We start from the raw sequence: 17,320 nt of genomic DNA, 5'->3' as shown, positions 1-17,320 counted from the left end.
AAAATGTTGAAAACTGGATAATTTAATAACCTTAATGATATAATACTGTCAAAAGATCCATTTTGCATAACAAGTTCTTTCACTGTTGATACTTGAAGTGCATTTAGCTGATTATACTCCTGTACTCTAAATGTGTCATTGTGCAGAATAAATACGATTAATTTTTGTACTTTAAGTATAGTTAGATGTTTGTTACTTCTGTACACATTTTGAAATCACGTTCACATAAGCAAGTTTCTATTTTTTAACACTAATAACCTTTTTTCTAAACCTTTTATAATGTTACAAAGTGTTTAAAATGTGAAAGTCAATCTAATATATTGAAGAATAAGAAGTGATCACTGATAGTAATTGTGTTTCCATCAGCAAGAATCAATACAATAGTCAATGCCCATGAAAAACAATTGTGTTTAGAGCCAATGAGTGGTTGCTGTGGCAGTCACATGTGCTATTTGTTGACCACCTTATATAACCTTATTATCCTTTAATTACCTTTAGATATTTCATAATATAAACAAATAAAATGTCCCAAAGAGTGATCATTTTATTGGTACTCCACTGTTACTCTGGTAGTAATTGTAAGTCTGTGAACATTTGTGGAATTCAATGAGGTATTATGTAATGCTAAGACTGTTGAATAGAGAGCTCTTTACTGATGGGAAGCCTTTTTAGTTGTTGTTTTATGTAAATATATTCTGAGAAAGGATACACAGTGTTGGGTATTTCTTCCTGCCATGTGTGTTGCATGCTTTGTGCCAGCAGCATGAGTTTATGTCGAGTTGTGTTAGTGCAGAGCTGTGTTGCCGGGGCTGTGTCACACATGGAGTCACCACGAGAGGGAGGGACTTAGGCTGCAGGACAATGCTGGTGTTTGTGCAACGGCCCCTGAGTGGCGGCTGGCTCTCTCAGATCGCTCTCGCTTGACTACCATTGCTGCAAGCATTGTTGAAGTGAAAGGAAAGTGGACAGCTTGATCCTGTCTGTGGGATGCACCGGCAGAGGTAAGACCCCCATTCCCCCACTGCTTTATCCCTATGATGGAAGAATATGATTTTTATTTTATGAAAGCTGTTTTGTGAGGATTTGTGCTGTATGTGAATTATGTGAACTGTGCGAGCCAGTGCAGTTTTTCAGGGAAAATTGAAGTCTGGGAGCTCAAGGTTTGGCTTGGGGTGAGGCACCCTTGTCTGTGCTTTGGCAGGGTCACTACTGTGGGTGAATGGAGCTGAGCTGAAAGAAAGTTTCACAGAAAGAGGCTCAGTGAAAGGCATGTGTAGAATGTGACTAGGATCCCACAATGGAAAAGACAGATTAAAAAGGAAATATGTATATTTGCAGATGAATTATACAAATCAGGGTGGGAAGATGAGCAAGGGGAATTGAATGCTTCCTCTACTCTGAGAGGAGAGGACAGGCGAGGATAGAGTGAAGGTTAACAGTGGTAAAAATAGAGGCAGAATGGTGGTGGAGAGATTAAGAGAGAGATTATTTAGGGAGCTGAGGGACGGGGTAAATCAGGAGAGGAAAAAGACAGAAAAAGAAAGGAAGAAACAGGCAAAATAGTAAAGAAAAGCAAAAGCTGTGCACCCAAGATAAGGCTTCAACAGCATGTTTTATTATCTGAACTACACACTTATTAAGGCTGACTGCAAACCATTGTACTCCGAGAACAACTAGAGAAAAACTAGTCAAACAAATCTTCCAACGTCTATTCAAATCCACTCTTTTGTTAAATGTTCCAAATGTGGTAAAAGAATACCGATAAGCCTCTCATTTTCAGATCTCCTTTGCTAGATCAAATCCCTTTTAGCTAGCAGATTAGAGAGACTCAAGATGTCCTGTCGAAGTGTGTTGGTCCTGGGATATTCCACTTTTCACATTTATGAATCTGGATTTGACTGGCTGTTATAGTTATTATTAGGTGTGTCAACCCTCCATCACACAGATACACTCCTATGGCCTTTATAATGCCTTCACAAAGCATGACTTAGAATAGAATAACATTGGCCTTTTTTGTACTCTTTGAAATCATTGAAACCACATCAAATTGTATGTGTTTTTGTGTTTCCAGGCAGTGGGAGAGAGATTTGTTTGTGGTTTAATATACAACAAAGCAGAAAAGCTGGCCAGGAGATCTAACATCGGTTGTCTTCACATTAAAGTCGTCCACTCCTGCCGTACCAGGGAGGAGAAAAAGAAGGCGGCCAATTGCAGCCACATTAACAGAAGCAGTGAGCGACTTTTGTGTCGTGGGTGGGCAGGTGAGCTTTGAGCTGTGGTGAGAACTTTTGGATCTGCACTATAGTGTGGGAGGGAAGAGGAAGAGGAAAGGGAAGACGAAGAGGAGGGGTACGTGGAGGAGGAGGAGGAGGAAGAGGAGGAGGAGAGGAGGAGAAGTAGTGGGCCTGGAGCCCAAACACAAGCAGGATGGCGGAGAAGAAAGTTAGGTGAGTAACTGCAATGTGTTTGTTTAGACTAATAAAACAAATCAAAATGTATTCACTGAGTGGAAGCAGCTGCTGGGTTTAGCTGTTACACTCTTTGTATGTGTGATTGTCTCTGTATGATTTGTATTCTATCTCTGTCCATGAATGGATGTGTTTGCGTGGCTTTGTGTGGGTGATTGCATTTACGTGGGTCTCTGCATGCGTGTGTCTGTGTTGATCCTTTAGCAGCCTCCCTGCTAAGCTGATTAATGGGGGCGTGGCAGGCCTGGTTGGTGTGACATGTGTGTTTCCTATTGACCTGGCCAAGACCCGCCTGCAGAACCAGCAGGGTGTCCAAGTCTACAAAGGATTGTGAGTAAGGCTCCTCTCACCTGAGATAACCCGAATACTGTAAATGATCTGCCACACACATGCAAAGATAGATCTTAGAAACAATGCTTTTTATGTTTTAGTATCCCTGAACAATGCTTTTTAATTGTTTATGAGAAATGTCTTCACATCTTTGAGTTAGGGAAGTGCTGAAGACATCTTTCTCCTGCAAACCTAACTTTCTAAACAGTAAAACTACTGTTTTAAGTGATGCTGACCAGAGGCGGAAGACGTTTTTTATTTTTTATTTAAGTCTTTAGAAATACTACAGTGTAAAAATACCATGTTACAAGTAGAAGTGATGAATAGAAAATCTTACTAGATTTAAAATACAAAACTATTGGCATCATAATATACTTAAAGTACCAAAAGTGTTATTGTGCATTAAGTCCCATATTATAATCATATATGTTTAATGATTGGATTTTTTAATTATTCATGCATTAATGTGTTCATCACACTTGGTGAAGGTTGAGCTAGTTCAATGACTTTATATACAGCTGCTCAATATCTTAACCTATACTTTTATATTATAGTTTTTGTAATAGTTAATGTATTTTGTATTAGCACATGATGTGAATATGTAAAGAACAAGTAACTTATTTTGTTATTGTAGTAAAAAGTTACAATATTGGCTCCAAAAATGTAGTGGATTAGAAGTACAAAGTAGCATAAAATGGAAGTACAATACTTGAATAAATGTAGTTCAATACATTACACCACTGATGCTGACCCACATACTTTCCGAAAGAATCCCAGAGGGTGGAGCAGAACAAATAAACACTGACATCCCATCTTCGGACACACTGTTTTGAGTTAGTAAAAAATCACTCATGCGCTCATATCAGAGGGATGATTGTGTGCAGTGTATTTTGATGTGTTGCCATAGTAACTTAACCAAAACCAGACCTATTTAGATGAAGTTTTAATCTGACACAAAATGAGGATTTTCTGAATAAAAGACTTCTGTGTCCTTAAAAGACCCTGAACTTGTAACTGCGCACATCTAATGGGCATCGTTCTGATTGGGTGTGGCCATCCTGTGGTAACCAACACTTTTTACACTGTGGTTTTCAGTTGTGAGTCAGAGATGGAAAAAGTTTCCAGAGAACTGCTTGTACAGTTCATTGACAGCACTGATCCAAATGTTACTTCAGAAAAAGCAGTGGTGTAGTGTATTGTATTTAAGTAGGATATTACACTTTATATTACATTACATTGCCCTTAGCTGATGCTTTTATCAAATGTGAAGTGCAAAACCATAAAGATTCAAACTAAGGACATCAGTGCTAAAATATTTACTCAAAATACTTTTACTCCACTACATTTATTTTACAAATGTTATTATTAGTTACCTAGCAGATTTTATTTGCAGCTACTTTATATTTAACTCAACCCACACTAAATGATGGTATTATAAGTTAAATTACCCAATAGTGTATTCAAACAAGCCCAACCTTTACCAAGTGCAACACTGAAGTGATGAACACATAAATTACTTTAAAATACATAATTTAAAAGTGAGTTAAATAATAAATCTAAAAGTAAATAATCTTAGTACTTCTTCCACCTCTGCGTAAAAGTAAAGTATTAAATTAAAATGTACTTGAGGTACCAAAAGTAAAAATACTTTCTATTCAGAATGGCTTCTTTCAAAGTGTTACACTATTAAAGACAGTGGACGAAGAAGTACTTTGATCCTATACTTGAGTAGAATTAATACCCTAGAATAAATTAGCATAAAACAAAAGTACTCAAACATTTACTTTCAACCAGTGATAATAGAATGTATTATTCTGTTTTGTTTATTGTTCATTCAGTAATGACTATGTGTCATTGAATCCCCACTTAAATGTCTGTATGTAGAGGTAATTGTGACACATACTGTATGAACATATGGTGTATTCAAAGACCTAATGAGAAACGGACAAAATGTCAATCGCCCTGTTTTTGTTTTTAAAGGCTGGACTGCTTGTCAAAGACGGTGCGCTCTGAGGGCTATTTTGGATGCTACAGAGGTATTTTTTGCATTTGTAATCCCTGAGACAAACAACCCTACAACTTGTGTTTTAAATGACTACCAGCTTAAACTGGCCTCCTACGCTGTTGTTGCTCCCGTGAGCCCCTCAATCTTATTGTCATAATAACCAGCATCTGTTCAGCTATTAGACCTGAGCCGTAAGCTGTTGTGTAGGGTTTGTTCTATTTTTGTACCTGAGTGGAATCTGTTGTGTGTCACTCTCATCTGCGTGTTTGTCTTTTCCAGGTGCTGCGGTGAACCTCACCTTGGTCACACCAGAGAAAGCCATCAAGCTGGCTGCCAATGACGTCTTCAGACAGAAGCTCTCTAGAGATGGGTAAATTGGTTATTGCCCTTCAATGATAAATCACATAATGAAACTACATAAAAAAAGCATTCCAACCAACGCTTTTTAAAAAAAATGGTCAGTCTTACATAGGGTGGTGGTGATATTGGCGAACAAAATGAAATACTGATATAGTGTTCATAAAGTCAGTTATCTTGGCCTCGATAATCGTGTAGGGTACATTTCAAATTGCAACAGCCCTTGTCTTACACATTTTTAATGTAGGTCAAATGTGTTTGTTAGTCATGTTTTAAGTCTAAGTCCTGTGACTGATAAGTGAAATTTGCCCAAAAAAAGAAAAAAAAGGATTTGCCCGGTGCTTTGGCTTATACAAAATGGCAAGGACACACGTAATCCTGAAAAAGTCTGTCGCTTGTGTGTTTGCTCTTTTAAGTCAATGTATGCCTGCATAGTGTGTTTTATCAGAAGCATACCTATACACATCTAAAGATGTATATCTATAATATCACTATTTTATGTTTCCCAGGCATTTGCCCCTATGGGGGGAGGTACTGGCAGGCTGTGGGGCTGGGACCTGTCAGGTGGTCGTCACCACTCCCATGGAGATGCTTAAGATCCAGCTGCAGGATGCAGGAAGGCTCGGTGAGTCACTGGAATTAGTGTTTTTTTCTTCACCAAGTTTTTTTTCTTGGTACAAAAACCAAAAAGCAGTGTGTCAACGTTGATGTAAGCGCAAAAGGCTAAACACCACTGAAATATTGGAAATGACATATACCTGCATGTGCTTTCTAACCAGTTTTATTCTGTTTTTGACCATCAGCTGCCCAGAGGCCTATTCCAACTCCAGCTCAGGCGGCTGCCCCTGGTCCAGCACCAACATTGGTTGCCCCCCCACCAATGCGACCTAGCCCCCCGCCTCGGCCATCGGCCATGGGCATCACTGCGGAGCTGCTGAAGACTAAAGGACTGGCAGGCCTCTACAGGGGGGCAGGAGCCACCTTAATGAGGTGATACACACAGATATGTAAACACACACTCACACACCCAATACATGATATTGGTTTACTTTTTGTTCTTTAAATGTACATGCATGTATGTACTTTTTTTTTTACAGCTTAAATAGATTGACAGTGTGAGACAAAGGCAAACATTATTGACATGCTGTTTACATAAAACATTTTTACCGGTTGCCTCACTTCGAGTCAATTGGTTTTTTGAATGGATTTTTAGTTTAGATGCCTAAAATAGGTTTAGTTTGTCCAGATAAATAATGTGAGCAAACACCTCCCTCCTGAAATGTTAAGCTTTTACGTGTCTAACAAAAGGCAGTTGCTAACAAGATGCTAAAAGTGACGGCTAAACGTCATTAAGCCAAACACAAGTCCACCTTTAGCTTAGTGGTAGTTGAAGTTGAAGTCCTGCGACCGTGGTGTTCGTTTGACTTCTAGCAATTGCAGTTATGTTTCAAACGTCATAAACCTGGTGTTCATGGGTGGAGATTATCTTGCTGAACAAAATGTTTGTGTTTCATGTTATCTTTTCCACAGACTTTAGTTTTTTCAATAATCCAAAAGCCAATGGAAATAATCCTATTGACTTTTTTTCGGGGCAACTAGCACAATGCTAACTTTTAACTAGAAGTTTGTAGCTAACCAGAGCTATCTACAAGCAAACTGTCAGTCACTTTTTTTTTATTTTTTAGTCAGTTGAACTATTCCAGACATTTTTAAACCTTGGAAAATATTCCGCCCCCCCATGTGCAGATTCTTGTGTGCTACGGCTCGGACTGTACTGTGTTTCAACCCAATCATCATTGCTATAGTGTAACGAGTCGATTGTGGATTGCATAACTTACACTGCGATTATCGTATTTCCTGGCACCTCCACCAATCAACTCAAATTAATCAATGGATGCCCACAGCTATGTCTGGCTGCTGTACTGAGGTTGAATAGGGCCATTTCTCTCTTCCAGTTTTTCCTCACCTGACTTCACCCTCTACCTCTTTGTTTTAAGTTCATCTCACATTTTTTCTCTTTTAGGGATGTCCCTTTCTCAATGATCTACTTCCCGCTGTTTGCCAACCTAAATGCGCTGGGCCGTGAAAAAGTGGGAGATGTGCAGGCCCGGGCGCCATTCTGGCAGTCGTTTATGGCAGGCTGCGGCGCAGGCTCAGTGGCAGCTGTGGCTGTTACACCACTGGATGGTGAGTGGCAGAAACACAGTTTCAGAGGTGGTAGGTCAGCAAGTGGGATTTACACCTCTGCTATTCACAAAGATAACATGTATCAATAGTCGGGATAACAATGCTTGACATATATGGTAAATCACAGAGATGGGCCAAGTCATTGTTCCCAAGAAATCCCAACTAAGAATCAAGTCTTTTGCATTCAAGTACCAAGTCACGTCCCAAGCCCTACACTTGGAGTCCTAGAAAAATAATGATGCGCTCTTCATAAAATCTTAAGTCCTTTCTGCAACAATCGTTTTGTATACTGTAATTCTGTTGTGTTTTAACCAGGTGTAAAGCACCTTTAACACCCCAAACTTCATTTTCCTAGGTATATTTTCCCCCAACAATCGCTCAATAACGCACTATAATTTTTAAGTAATTTAAGCCTGAAATTTAATTGAAAGTTGAGGCATTGTTTCAAAAAGATGATCTAGGAAATGATGTGTTGATTATTCATTCATTTTTTCCTTCATTTATTGGCCACTTTTTCATTATCATACTTTTAGAGCTTTGGTCTTTGGTCTGGAGATGTATCAAGTACAACTCTAAAATCAAAGAAAAGCCACAAGTCATAGCCATAAGTTGCTAGCCTTTGTTTTGATTTGCAAAAGTGTGTGATGTAACTTTGAAAAGATTATATAACCCAAAAACAATTTAAGACTCTCAAAAGGTATGGCAAAACACCCTCAATTGTTTTAGTAGGACCAGAAGCTATTGGTTGCTAAGACTAGCTAATGTTAGCAAACTTTACATTGTTATTGGTCAACAATCTGGCATTATTTATCATCACTGCCAGCCGTTGTTTCACAATGGTGATTTTTAAATCTTAAAAATATTAGATATGGATTGAATATGACTTGAATTGTGTAATCATTACATTACATTATATATATTTACAATTCTCCTGTGATCGTCATTTTTTTGCCACAATCTGCTTTACCTAACATCTTTGAGCTGACTGTGTTTTTATTGTTTACAGTCATCAAGACTCGTCTACAGACCTTGCAGAAAGGTGCGGGCGAGGACACGTACAAAGGAATTGTTGACTGCACACAGTAAGATTTCAGTCTTTAACCAAACATATTAAGCCTTAATATTCATGAGTGTAGGAGCGTTCCATTTTTCTTTCATTTATCCGTTCCTCTTTTCCAGGCGCATCATGATGCGGGAGGGCCCATCAGCATTCCTGAAGGGTGCAACATGCCGTGCTCTGGTCATAGCTCCCCTGTTTGGCATTGCGCAGGGTGTCTACTTTCTCGGGGTAGGGGAGACGCTGCTAGGTTTGCTGGGCTAGCACAGCTTGGCAATGAAGGCGGAAGGCTTATGTTGTCTCTGCGATGAATGAATGACACAACTGAGTGAAAGGTGAATACTTAAAGAGGAAAAATACGGCCACCATCCGTAACCAAAGGACGAGGAATGGTCTACAATATGAAGAGGCTCTATTTACTAATATGTGGACCCAAGGGTTCACTCTAATCATGTTTCTCTAGGATCTCACATGCTGTCAACAGGGTTCCGTAGGTTGAACGTTAAGGGTCCTGTGTATGTGTGTGACTAATCTGAGGGTATGTGTCCCAAAGTGTCCGGGTTATCCCTGTGTTGTTACTGCAATACGTCTGGAGCTGTTCCTTTCACCTTAAGAGAGATTATTCTGTCGGGATAAGAGACTGCTGCATGTTGTTTGAGGCTGCTAACTAAATTGCCTACTAATCTGATCATTTATAAAGGTCAGGATGAAGAAATGCATTCTATGCAAGTGACAATTCTCATTTCAATCTTTATTTTTATAAATCACAACGGTTTATTGTCAGAGGCTAATTTGACATCAAATGCCAATCATTTGGATTTCCATGTGTTTTCTCTGGAAAGGGAGCTTAATCTCCTTCAACCTAGCCTGTTACGCGTCCCTCACACTCCATCCGTGAGGTCGGAGTTGTAATCTTGTATTCCCTCAGTGGATTGGTGCTGGCTGCCAGAAACACTAAAGTAATTTGTTAATCTGATGGTAATGCTTTAATCCCTTGCTTTAGCATACAATATACCCCTAACTCACAGCTCACTTCCTGCCTAAAAGTCACAGGTTAGACTGCCACTGTCTCGTATAGCCTTCTTCTTTACACAGTGTGGGAGTAGGGTTGCAACGGTCTCACGGTTTACCATGGTATTAAAAATGGCGGTTATTTTTGCAACGTGCATTTGCTTTTCTACAGTATTAAAGAAAATAAATGACATAAAGTAGGATAGTCGTGCGAGTAAAATGTTCAGACAGGAGCAGCCTGACTGTGCTCTCGGGCACCTACGATGTTAAATTGTTTATTATAGGAACATTTGGACATATTTTATACGAAAACAGATGATGCTATTTTTTATTTGGTAATTGTTTTAACATGCTATAGTGCTGCTTAAATGCTTTATTTAGAAACATAGTAATATGCTATTTTTGTTATCAGGTTTGTAATTATGTTTATTGTTATAAATGTGTACTGTAACTGATAATTACAATAGTAATAATATAATTGTGTTATACCATGATTTTTACTAAATTTAACTAAAATGATTGACTAAAAATGTTATACCGTTGCAACCCTACTAGAAAGGATTTAAATAAAACATGAAAGAAGCCTGGAGCACTTTTTTTTTTAAATACATTGCTTCAAATAACGTGTACACAAACACTAAATTAAAATGCAATTAAAGCCTTATCATTGCTGTACGTTTCTAAAGCATCAGAACTGTAAGTCTTAAATGGATTCGGTGGAATTGGTGGTGCTGAAACATTGATTTGGTCCAACAATTCTTTCTTGGCCCATTGTGTTGCCAACTGTCTGCCATTCCGTAAGTCCACTGGGTGGCACTAAAAGCTTTTTTTTACATTTTTAATGCAAGGCACAATTTGATATGGCTTGTCTACCTAGGCTACTACATTTTCCTCATTGTAGAGTGAACTTAGCCTGAGTAAAATGTTTGTTTTCAAGCTGTAAATAAAGATATCTCATACATGCTGATTTCTTTGTTACAAATACATTTATTGCTTTGGTGTTTTTCTTATGTTGAGCGCTTCACAACTTTGGTAAACAGCCTATTGCTTTCATGCACACGGTGAAACTGTTAGGAAAAACGGGGATATTTGGCAAACATACTGGTTAATCAAACACATTATAGTCTGGAACTGTTTGTTTGGTGAACTAACATGTAGCTTTAATCACATTGACCAAATAGTCAAGTGTAACATTTCCCAAGGGTAGGAAAACATATTTGGAATGCAATTTAAAGCAGTCCTTAAGGCATTCCCTGTAGCGCATGTGCTGTATTGTTACTCAGTCCATTAGTAAAAAAATAAAAACATATATCAACACATCAGGAGCATCCCGAGCCAGGGTTTTCTTTGACCTTAATGTGTGGCGGGTGATAGTGCAGACTCTCGCTCACTATGATGAAAGCCTGAGTTCACCTCATGCAGTTTATTCCACCCGTGCATGTCCTCGCTGCCTTCTTCAAATCCACTGTTAATCCGTGAACTTGCGGTTTGGATTGGCACCAAATAACTTCATTCTGATTTCAGGCATCATCTGTTAGGCGTCAAGTGAGGACACAAATAAGTAAACACGAGAAACGAGAAGGGAAAACATGAATACATTTGTAAATTAAATCCTAAAACATTTTGCTGATTGATCTCTATATGGGAGTAGTGCTGAGGGAAGCAGACAAACCACCTTTGTCCTATAAAATGTCTGTGTGAGAGTTGTGTCACGTGATGCCAATGTTATTATTATTTTTCTGGCAGCACCTGTCCACCTTTTTATGCTTTTATATTATTTATTTTATTGTTATAATATCAATATCAATATTAGGTTTTAATTTGTGTAGACATAAGGAAGTCTGTTAGGTGTTTGGGGTATTCCCTTTCCTGTAGTGTGTCAAATAGGTTTTTGCGCATGTAAATGGTCTACAAAGGCTAAAATGTAAAAGTTCCCTCCAGAGGTAATTTGGGTTAGGGTTAGGGTAACTCCCTTGTTTACACCCCTGATATAGTGACATCACTTCGTAAATCGTGCATTTGGCTAAATCCGCAACACATTGTATATGATAGGCTAAGGGACGGGATATCTCTCAGCAGTTGACTCACATCAATCACACAAGCTAACCAATCAGAGCAGACTGGGCTCTGGTTTCAGACAGAGGGTGAAAAGAGGTGCTGCAGCACAGGCAGTATGAGAAACATAAAGAGCTTTTTGAACATTTAAGCATGTAGACATGTCACAGTCGTGTGTTCTCAGATTTGTAATTGGACAATAGCATAGCTCAATAACATTTCAATAACTGATCGAAATGAAACGACTTAATATCAAAACAATCAAGCAAAACCAAGGATCAGTGTTTCCCTGTGCTTAGGAGGACTGCTCTATGAAGCAACATGCAAATAAAGTACAGGGATGTGCTGCCCTCCAGAGGCAAACACCAGACACTACATTTAAAATGTATTGTGTGTGTGTGTGTGTGTGTGTGTGTGTGTGTGTGTGTGTGTGTGTGTGTGTGTGTGTGTGTGTGTGTGTGTGTGTGTGTGTGTGTGTGTGTGTGTGTGTGTGTGTAAAGATGTAATAAAAAGTGCTCTACCTGTTGTGCGATAAGTTCGAGCCTGTTCTCCAAGGTGTTGGAAACCTTGATCTTCCCATTATCGTTGTACACCTCAACCCCTCCGCAGCTGTTAGAACAAAGAATGGACACAAATATTAACAAAAACAAACCTAGCTAAAAACGCTTTTGTTGACATTTTTAAATCATAGCCATCATCAAAAAGGTATTCTGGAAATAACATTCCATAGAGTTGATGGTAAAGTACATCAAATCATCTCACATGTTAGGCGAAAGAAAGCGTCCTGTGTCGATTTTAACAACTATGTTGCTCTTCACCGCCTCTCTGTAGATCGGGATGTTCTTATTAACTGCCTCCTGTCGAGAAATTAAAACATAAAGTTGTAAAAAACGACACTACGGACTATTATGAATGTGACAAAAGATGCAGGGACAGTTGTAATAACCTGGGCTTTTTAAATAACTCGGTACAATATTTACAACCTGGAACACTATAGTCACCTGAACCATTTCTACGTCCTGCTCTCTGCAGCGGACGGTCACTTTAGGTTCCAGGAGCTGAAAAAATCCCTACAAAATTTAAAAGAAAATGCTCAGAAAACCAACCGGTAAAATGATGACTCAGCTGTGTCCTCCCAACAGGAGAGTAGTTTGGGATTTTACCTGAAGCAACAGGCCCTGCAATAGGACGGAGTAATTCTCCGGGTCCTTGGAAATCTCTGCAAGTCTTTGACGAGCCTCACTCTGTAAATCCTGAGAGAAAAACACAGGACCAAAAAGTTTACGGATTCATTTCGATTTTGAATTCACATTGCTCATCAACCCTCTTATTTTAGGATGGCGTATAAGGACCAATGTTTGTAAATAATAATATAATAATAATAATAATAATAATAATAATAATATCTGGATATTCTCTGAAATCAGATTGCTCCATTTACAGGGATTAACTAAACCAATTATGAGAAATAAAAAATAGAATATGATCTGAGATTATACTCTATACTCATACAGATTTTTTATTTTAAACTAAGAATTAAGACAACATTTTTAAAATACAGTTAGGTCCATCAATATTTGGACAGACAAAGTTTTTCTAATTTTGGTTCTGTGCATTACCACAATTAATTTTAAATGAAACAATTCAGATGCAGTTGAAGTGCAGACTTTCAGCTTTAATTCAGTGGGTTGAACAAAAAGATTGCATAAAAATGTGAGGAACTAAAGCCTTTTTTAAACACAATCCCTTCATTGCAGGGGCTCAAAAGTAATTGGACAAATTAAATAACTAACTAATTTCTAATATTTGGTTGAAAACCCTTTGCTGGCAATGACTGCCTGAAGTCTTGAACTCATGGACATCACCAGACGCTGGGTTTCCTCCTTTTTAATGCTCTGCCAGGCCTTTACTGTAGCGGTTTTCAGTTGCTGTTTGTTTGTGGGCCTTTCTGTCTGAAGTTTAGTCTTTAACAAGTTAAATGCATGCTCAGTTGGGTTGAGATCAGGTGACTGACTTGGCCATTCGAGAATATTCCACTTCTTTGCTTTAATAAACTCCTGGGTTGCTTTGGCTGTATGTTTTGGGTCATTGTCCATCTGTATTATGAAATGCTGCCCAATCAATTTGGCTGCATTTGGCTGGATTTGAGCAGAGAGTATGACTCTGAACATCTCAGAATTCATCTGGCTGCTTCTGTCCTGTGTCACATCATCAATAAACACTAGTGACCCGGTGCCACTGGCAGCTATGCATGCCCAAGCCATCACACTGCCTCCGCCGTGAGCTGGATCAGCTAGCACGCCTGCTCCATACTTTTTTCTTGGCATCATTCTGGTAGAGGTTGGTCTTGGTTTCATCTGTCCAAAGAATGTTCTTCCAGAACTGTGCTGGCTTTTTTAGATGTTTTTTTTTTAGCAAACTTCAATCTAGCCTTTCTATTCTTGAGGCTTATGAGTGGCTTGCACCGTGCAGTGAACCCTCTGTATTTACTTTCATGCAGTCCTCTCTTTATGGTAGACTTGGACATTGATAGGCCTAGCTCCTGGAGAGTGTTGTTCACCTGGTTGGCTTTTGTGAAGGGGTTTCTCTTCACCATGGAAATGATTCTGCGATCATCCCCCACTGTTGTCCTCCGTAGACGTCCAGGTCTTTTTGCATTGCTGAGTTCACCAGTGCTTTCTTTCTTTCTCAGGATATACCAAACAGTAGATTTGGCCACTCCTAATAATGTAGCAATTTCTCGGATGGGTTTTTTTCTGTTTTCGCAGCTTATGGATGGCTTGTTTCACCTGCATGGAGAGCTCCTTTGACTGCAGGTTGTCTTCACAGCAAAATCATCCAAATGCAAGCACCACACCGCTAATCAACTCCAGGCCTTTTATCTGCTTAATTGATAATGTCATAACGAAGGAATTGCCCCCACCTGCCCATGAAATAGCCTTTGAGTCAATTGTCCAATTACTTTTGGTCCCTTTTAAAAGAGGGTGACACATGTTAAGGAGGTGAAACTCCTAAACCCTTCGTCTAATTTGAATGTGGATACCCTTAAATGAAAGCTGAGAGTATGCACTTTATGTCCATGTCCATTATATAACTATAATTGGAATATGTTTCAGTAAACAGGTAAAAAAACAAAACTTGTGTCAGTGTCCAAATATATTTGGACCTAACTGTATATATTTTGTCAAGGAACTACATTGTTAGACTTTGCAAAGTTGGATCAACCTCATCACATCATCATAGGACAGAACATTAGCACTCATGCACCTAATCATAGGTTATTTTGTATTCATCCAGCGATATACTGAATGTACATGTAAGAAAGTTATGCATCAGTTGTGTAACATTAAATGTGTAAAATAGGAACATTGATTTCTAACCGTGATCATATCGTCCCGAGCCTTTAGCACCTTAAGCCTCGCTTGGTTCAACAGGTTGGACATCTGTCTGTGAGAGTGAAAGGAAAGGTCAATGAGTATATTATCTGCAGACATGAACATGTAATGCTGCACGCCTGTAATCCAGATGTTCAGAGAGATACCCAGTCCTCACATTGCACTGATTATAAAACGCCCTTGACGGCACAATTGGATTTTACACTGCAGATATGGTGATGTTCATGCCCTTATGGAGATTTGGTTACAAATATGTAGCCACGCTCAAATGTATTGAGAATCCATGACTTATAAAAGAACAAAATAACAGAGCAAAGTGACTGAAAGACTTTGAAGGAGGAAAATTAAGATATTCTTCCGTTGAGAACTGATTTGTTCACGCAGCTATTATATTAGTTCCGAAATGTAAAATGTTTGAATGTTAGATCTTGAATCCAAGATTTTCGACTTGAGGACTATCTTTTTGACATTATGTTTTTCTTTTGATTGATTTCAAAAACCTAAACTGTAACTACATTTTTCTGGTAAAAATTGTGCAATGAGAAAAAGATTTTCTCTGCCAAGGGTTTATTCAAACTGCTTGATTAATTAAGTTCTCTTCTTAACTGAGATCAAATGACGAGACAACTCACATTTTCTTATGTTGGTCAATCTGCTTCTCCTTCTTCTCGTAGTATTGCATGATTTTCAACCTCTGAGTCTGCACCAGACGCCCTTTCTCGATGTTGAACTCTTCTTCAGCCTGTAAATAGATGGGTATGAAAAGACTAGGAACTGTGATCCATGTAGCAAACATCACAAGAAAGACAGACAGACAGAATTTACCTTAGAATCAATTTCATCGACTTTCTCATTGGCCTCCTGCTCAATGAAGCCCATCATGTGCTTGATCTGCATAATACAAAAACAAAATAGTCTGTTAAAATGCATAAGTCACAAAAAGTGTATGTCAACCTTATAAATGCAAGTGTAAACCAAACAAAAAACAATTCTTACATAAACTCATACTTTAAATAATGCTACCATTTAAATATTAATCCCCAAACAATTAAAAAGGGAAAATTCCCATAATATTATTCTGACAACAGACAACACCTTCAAATAACTCATATTTTAACTAAATACAGTGTGACGTAAAATAGTTTAGTATCAACCTCATAAGTTAACGACAGTTAGTTTGTGCGTAATGATTTAGCAACTAAAGCTAGTTGTAGCCCGCTAGCTAGTGTTAATGTTTGTCATGTTAAGCTTCAGCTAGCTAAAGTTTTAACTTCGTCACTTGGATAAATAGTTTTAAACTTAACAGTTCAGGGTCAATATTGTCTACTTTACCTGTTTCTGTACGTCAGCATCGGTGAGCGCCATGTCTGCTCTTTAATATGTTTGTTTATTGAACGTTTGTCAAAAAAGGAAAAACAACACTTCCCAAACGCTTAAACGGTGCAGATAAACAGTGACAGTTGGGGGAACACTTTCCTTTCCTTGTTGCATTCACGTCGAGCTAGCGTTAAAGATGGACAACAACATCCGGTCATAACTGTCAAAATAACACTAATTCAAAGGATAGGGGTGCCACTCCTCTCTCCATTTTTAAAACAAAAATAGAGAATGACTCAAAAAATACTATCGAGATATATTTATTTTAACAATGCTAATATTAAAGATGTTATGCAAGGGGTCGTCTGTCAAAAACTGTGCAAAAGTTCACGTTATTGAACGGTGCAATTATGTTACACGCCTCAACTGATATCCTTTACGTGCGGTTGCTAGGATATACTGGAAACCTTGATTAATTTTCCTTTCATAATGTCATAAACTATTCATTAAAAGTTAAGTGACCTTATCAGTGTCACATTGCCACACATGGTAAGACCGTTCGCCACTAATGAGAGTGTTATTATGAAAGGCATGACAGGAAGATGGATGCTTTACTCTCCCTAGCTTGAAAATCTTTCCAAAGCACACCGTGTGCTAGTGCTGCTGCCAGTGGTGCTGTGCCTCTTCAGCTGCTACTGCATGGACTGTGGGTCTGTGTCGCATATATTCCTTCGACTTGTCGTTTGTTAGCACCTGTTTGCATTTGGACAAGGACGGTAAGAAATGGACTCTAGTTTTGTTTAATTCAAGTTAATTATAAGTTTTGTGCGTCTCCAAAATAGCCTGTAACGATAAGCTAGCTATAGCTTGCGTGTGTGCTGGGGGGATTCGGGGAAAACCAACGAAAAACTAGCTTTTTTAAAGTGTAACGGACACTTATGCAATTTGTCAGGTAACGTAAGCCAGTTCATTATTTAACGAGCAATGGCTGGTTCATGAAGTTAGCATATTTTAGCTATTATTTTGGGCCCATGCTGTCACTTTGAAAAAGTGAAGGACACACGTAAACTATTTAGTTATATTATAATAATTCAACTAGTTATAATATTTGTATTTGCACATAAGGATATTGGCATAA

The 17,320-nt window shown here is 38.5% G+C and overlaps 2 protein-coding genes across 3 annotated transcripts; one reads left to right on the top strand and one right to left on the bottom strand.

The window, feature by feature from the left end:
* Nucleotides 1-844: 844 nt before the first annotated feature.
* Nucleotides 845-10,382, top strand: slc25a18 (solute carrier family 25 member 18). 2 transcript variants are annotated; one of them, XM_063906728.1, is made up of 10 exons: nucleotides 845-1,001; nucleotides 2,072-2,447; nucleotides 2,676-2,798; nucleotides 4,779-4,834; nucleotides 5,083-5,173; nucleotides 5,670-5,785; nucleotides 5,964-6,150; nucleotides 7,184-7,347; nucleotides 8,354-8,429; nucleotides 8,527-10,382. In XM_063906728.1, exons 2-10 carry the CDS (start codon nucleotides 2,428-2,430, stop codon nucleotides 8,666-8,668), a joined length of 975 nt encoding a protein of 324 aa, XP_063762798.1. In that variant the 5' UTR covers nucleotides 845-1,001; nucleotides 2,072-2,427; the 3' UTR covers nucleotides 8,669-10,382. The 2 variants fall into 2 exon arrangements, with proteins under 2 accessions (XP_063762798.1, XP_063762789.1); XM_063906719.1 differs by having other exon boundaries at nucleotides 2,673-2,798.
* Nucleotides 10,383-16,391, bottom strand: LOC134880045 (V-type proton ATPase subunit E 1-like). The gene is made up of 9 exons (XM_063906740.1): nucleotides 16,198-16,391; nucleotides 15,691-15,756; nucleotides 15,498-15,607; nucleotides 14,851-14,917; nucleotides 12,634-12,723; nucleotides 12,472-12,540; nucleotides 12,233-12,327; nucleotides 11,992-12,079; nucleotides 10,383-10,946 (listed from the first exon to the last, which is right to left on the bottom strand). Exons 1-9 carry the CDS (start codon nucleotides 16,228-16,230, stop codon nucleotides 10,884-10,886), a joined length of 681 nt encoding a protein of 226 aa, XP_063762810.1. The 5' UTR covers nucleotides 16,231-16,391; the 3' UTR covers nucleotides 10,383-10,883.
* Between the last annotated feature and the right edge of the window lie 929 nt (nucleotides 16,392-17,320).

The sequence above is a fragment of the Eleginops maclovinus genome, chromosome 2 (genome assembly GCF_036324505.1).
Source record: "Eleginops maclovinus isolate JMC-PN-2008 ecotype Puerto Natales chromosome 2, JC_Emac_rtc_rv5, whole genome shotgun sequence".
Lineage (NCBI taxonomy): Eukaryota > Metazoa > Chordata > Actinopteri > Perciformes > Eleginopidae > Eleginops > Eleginops maclovinus.
This window is presented reverse-complemented; position numbering and strand designations above follow the sequence as displayed.

Excerpts from the sequence above, each read along its gene's own strand:
- LOC134880045 (XM_063906740.1), bottom strand. The coding sequence starts at position 16,230 with ATGGCGCTCACCGATGCTGACGTACAGAAACAG. Across the intron at positions 12,328-12,471 it reads AGGACGTAGAAATGGTTCAG|GAGGCAGTTAATAAGAACAT; the intron begins GTGACTATAGTG and ends ATTTCTCGACAG. Across the intron at positions 10,947-11,991 it reads TCGAACTTATCGCACAACAG|ATGATGCCTGAAATCAGAAT; the intron begins GTAGAGCACTTT and ends GACGCCTAACAG.
- slc25a18 (XM_063906719.1), top strand. The coding sequence starts at position 2,428 with ATGGCGGAGAAGAAAGTTAG. Across the intron at positions 2,448-2,672 it reads ATGGCGGAGAAGAAAGTTAG|CAGCCTCCCTGCTAAGCTGA; the intron begins GTGAGTAACTGC and ends TTGATCCTTTAG. Across the intron at positions 2,799-4,778 it reads GTCCAAGTCTACAAAGGATT|GCTGGACTGCTTGTCAAAGA; the intron begins GTGAGTAAGGCT and ends TTGTTTTTAAAG.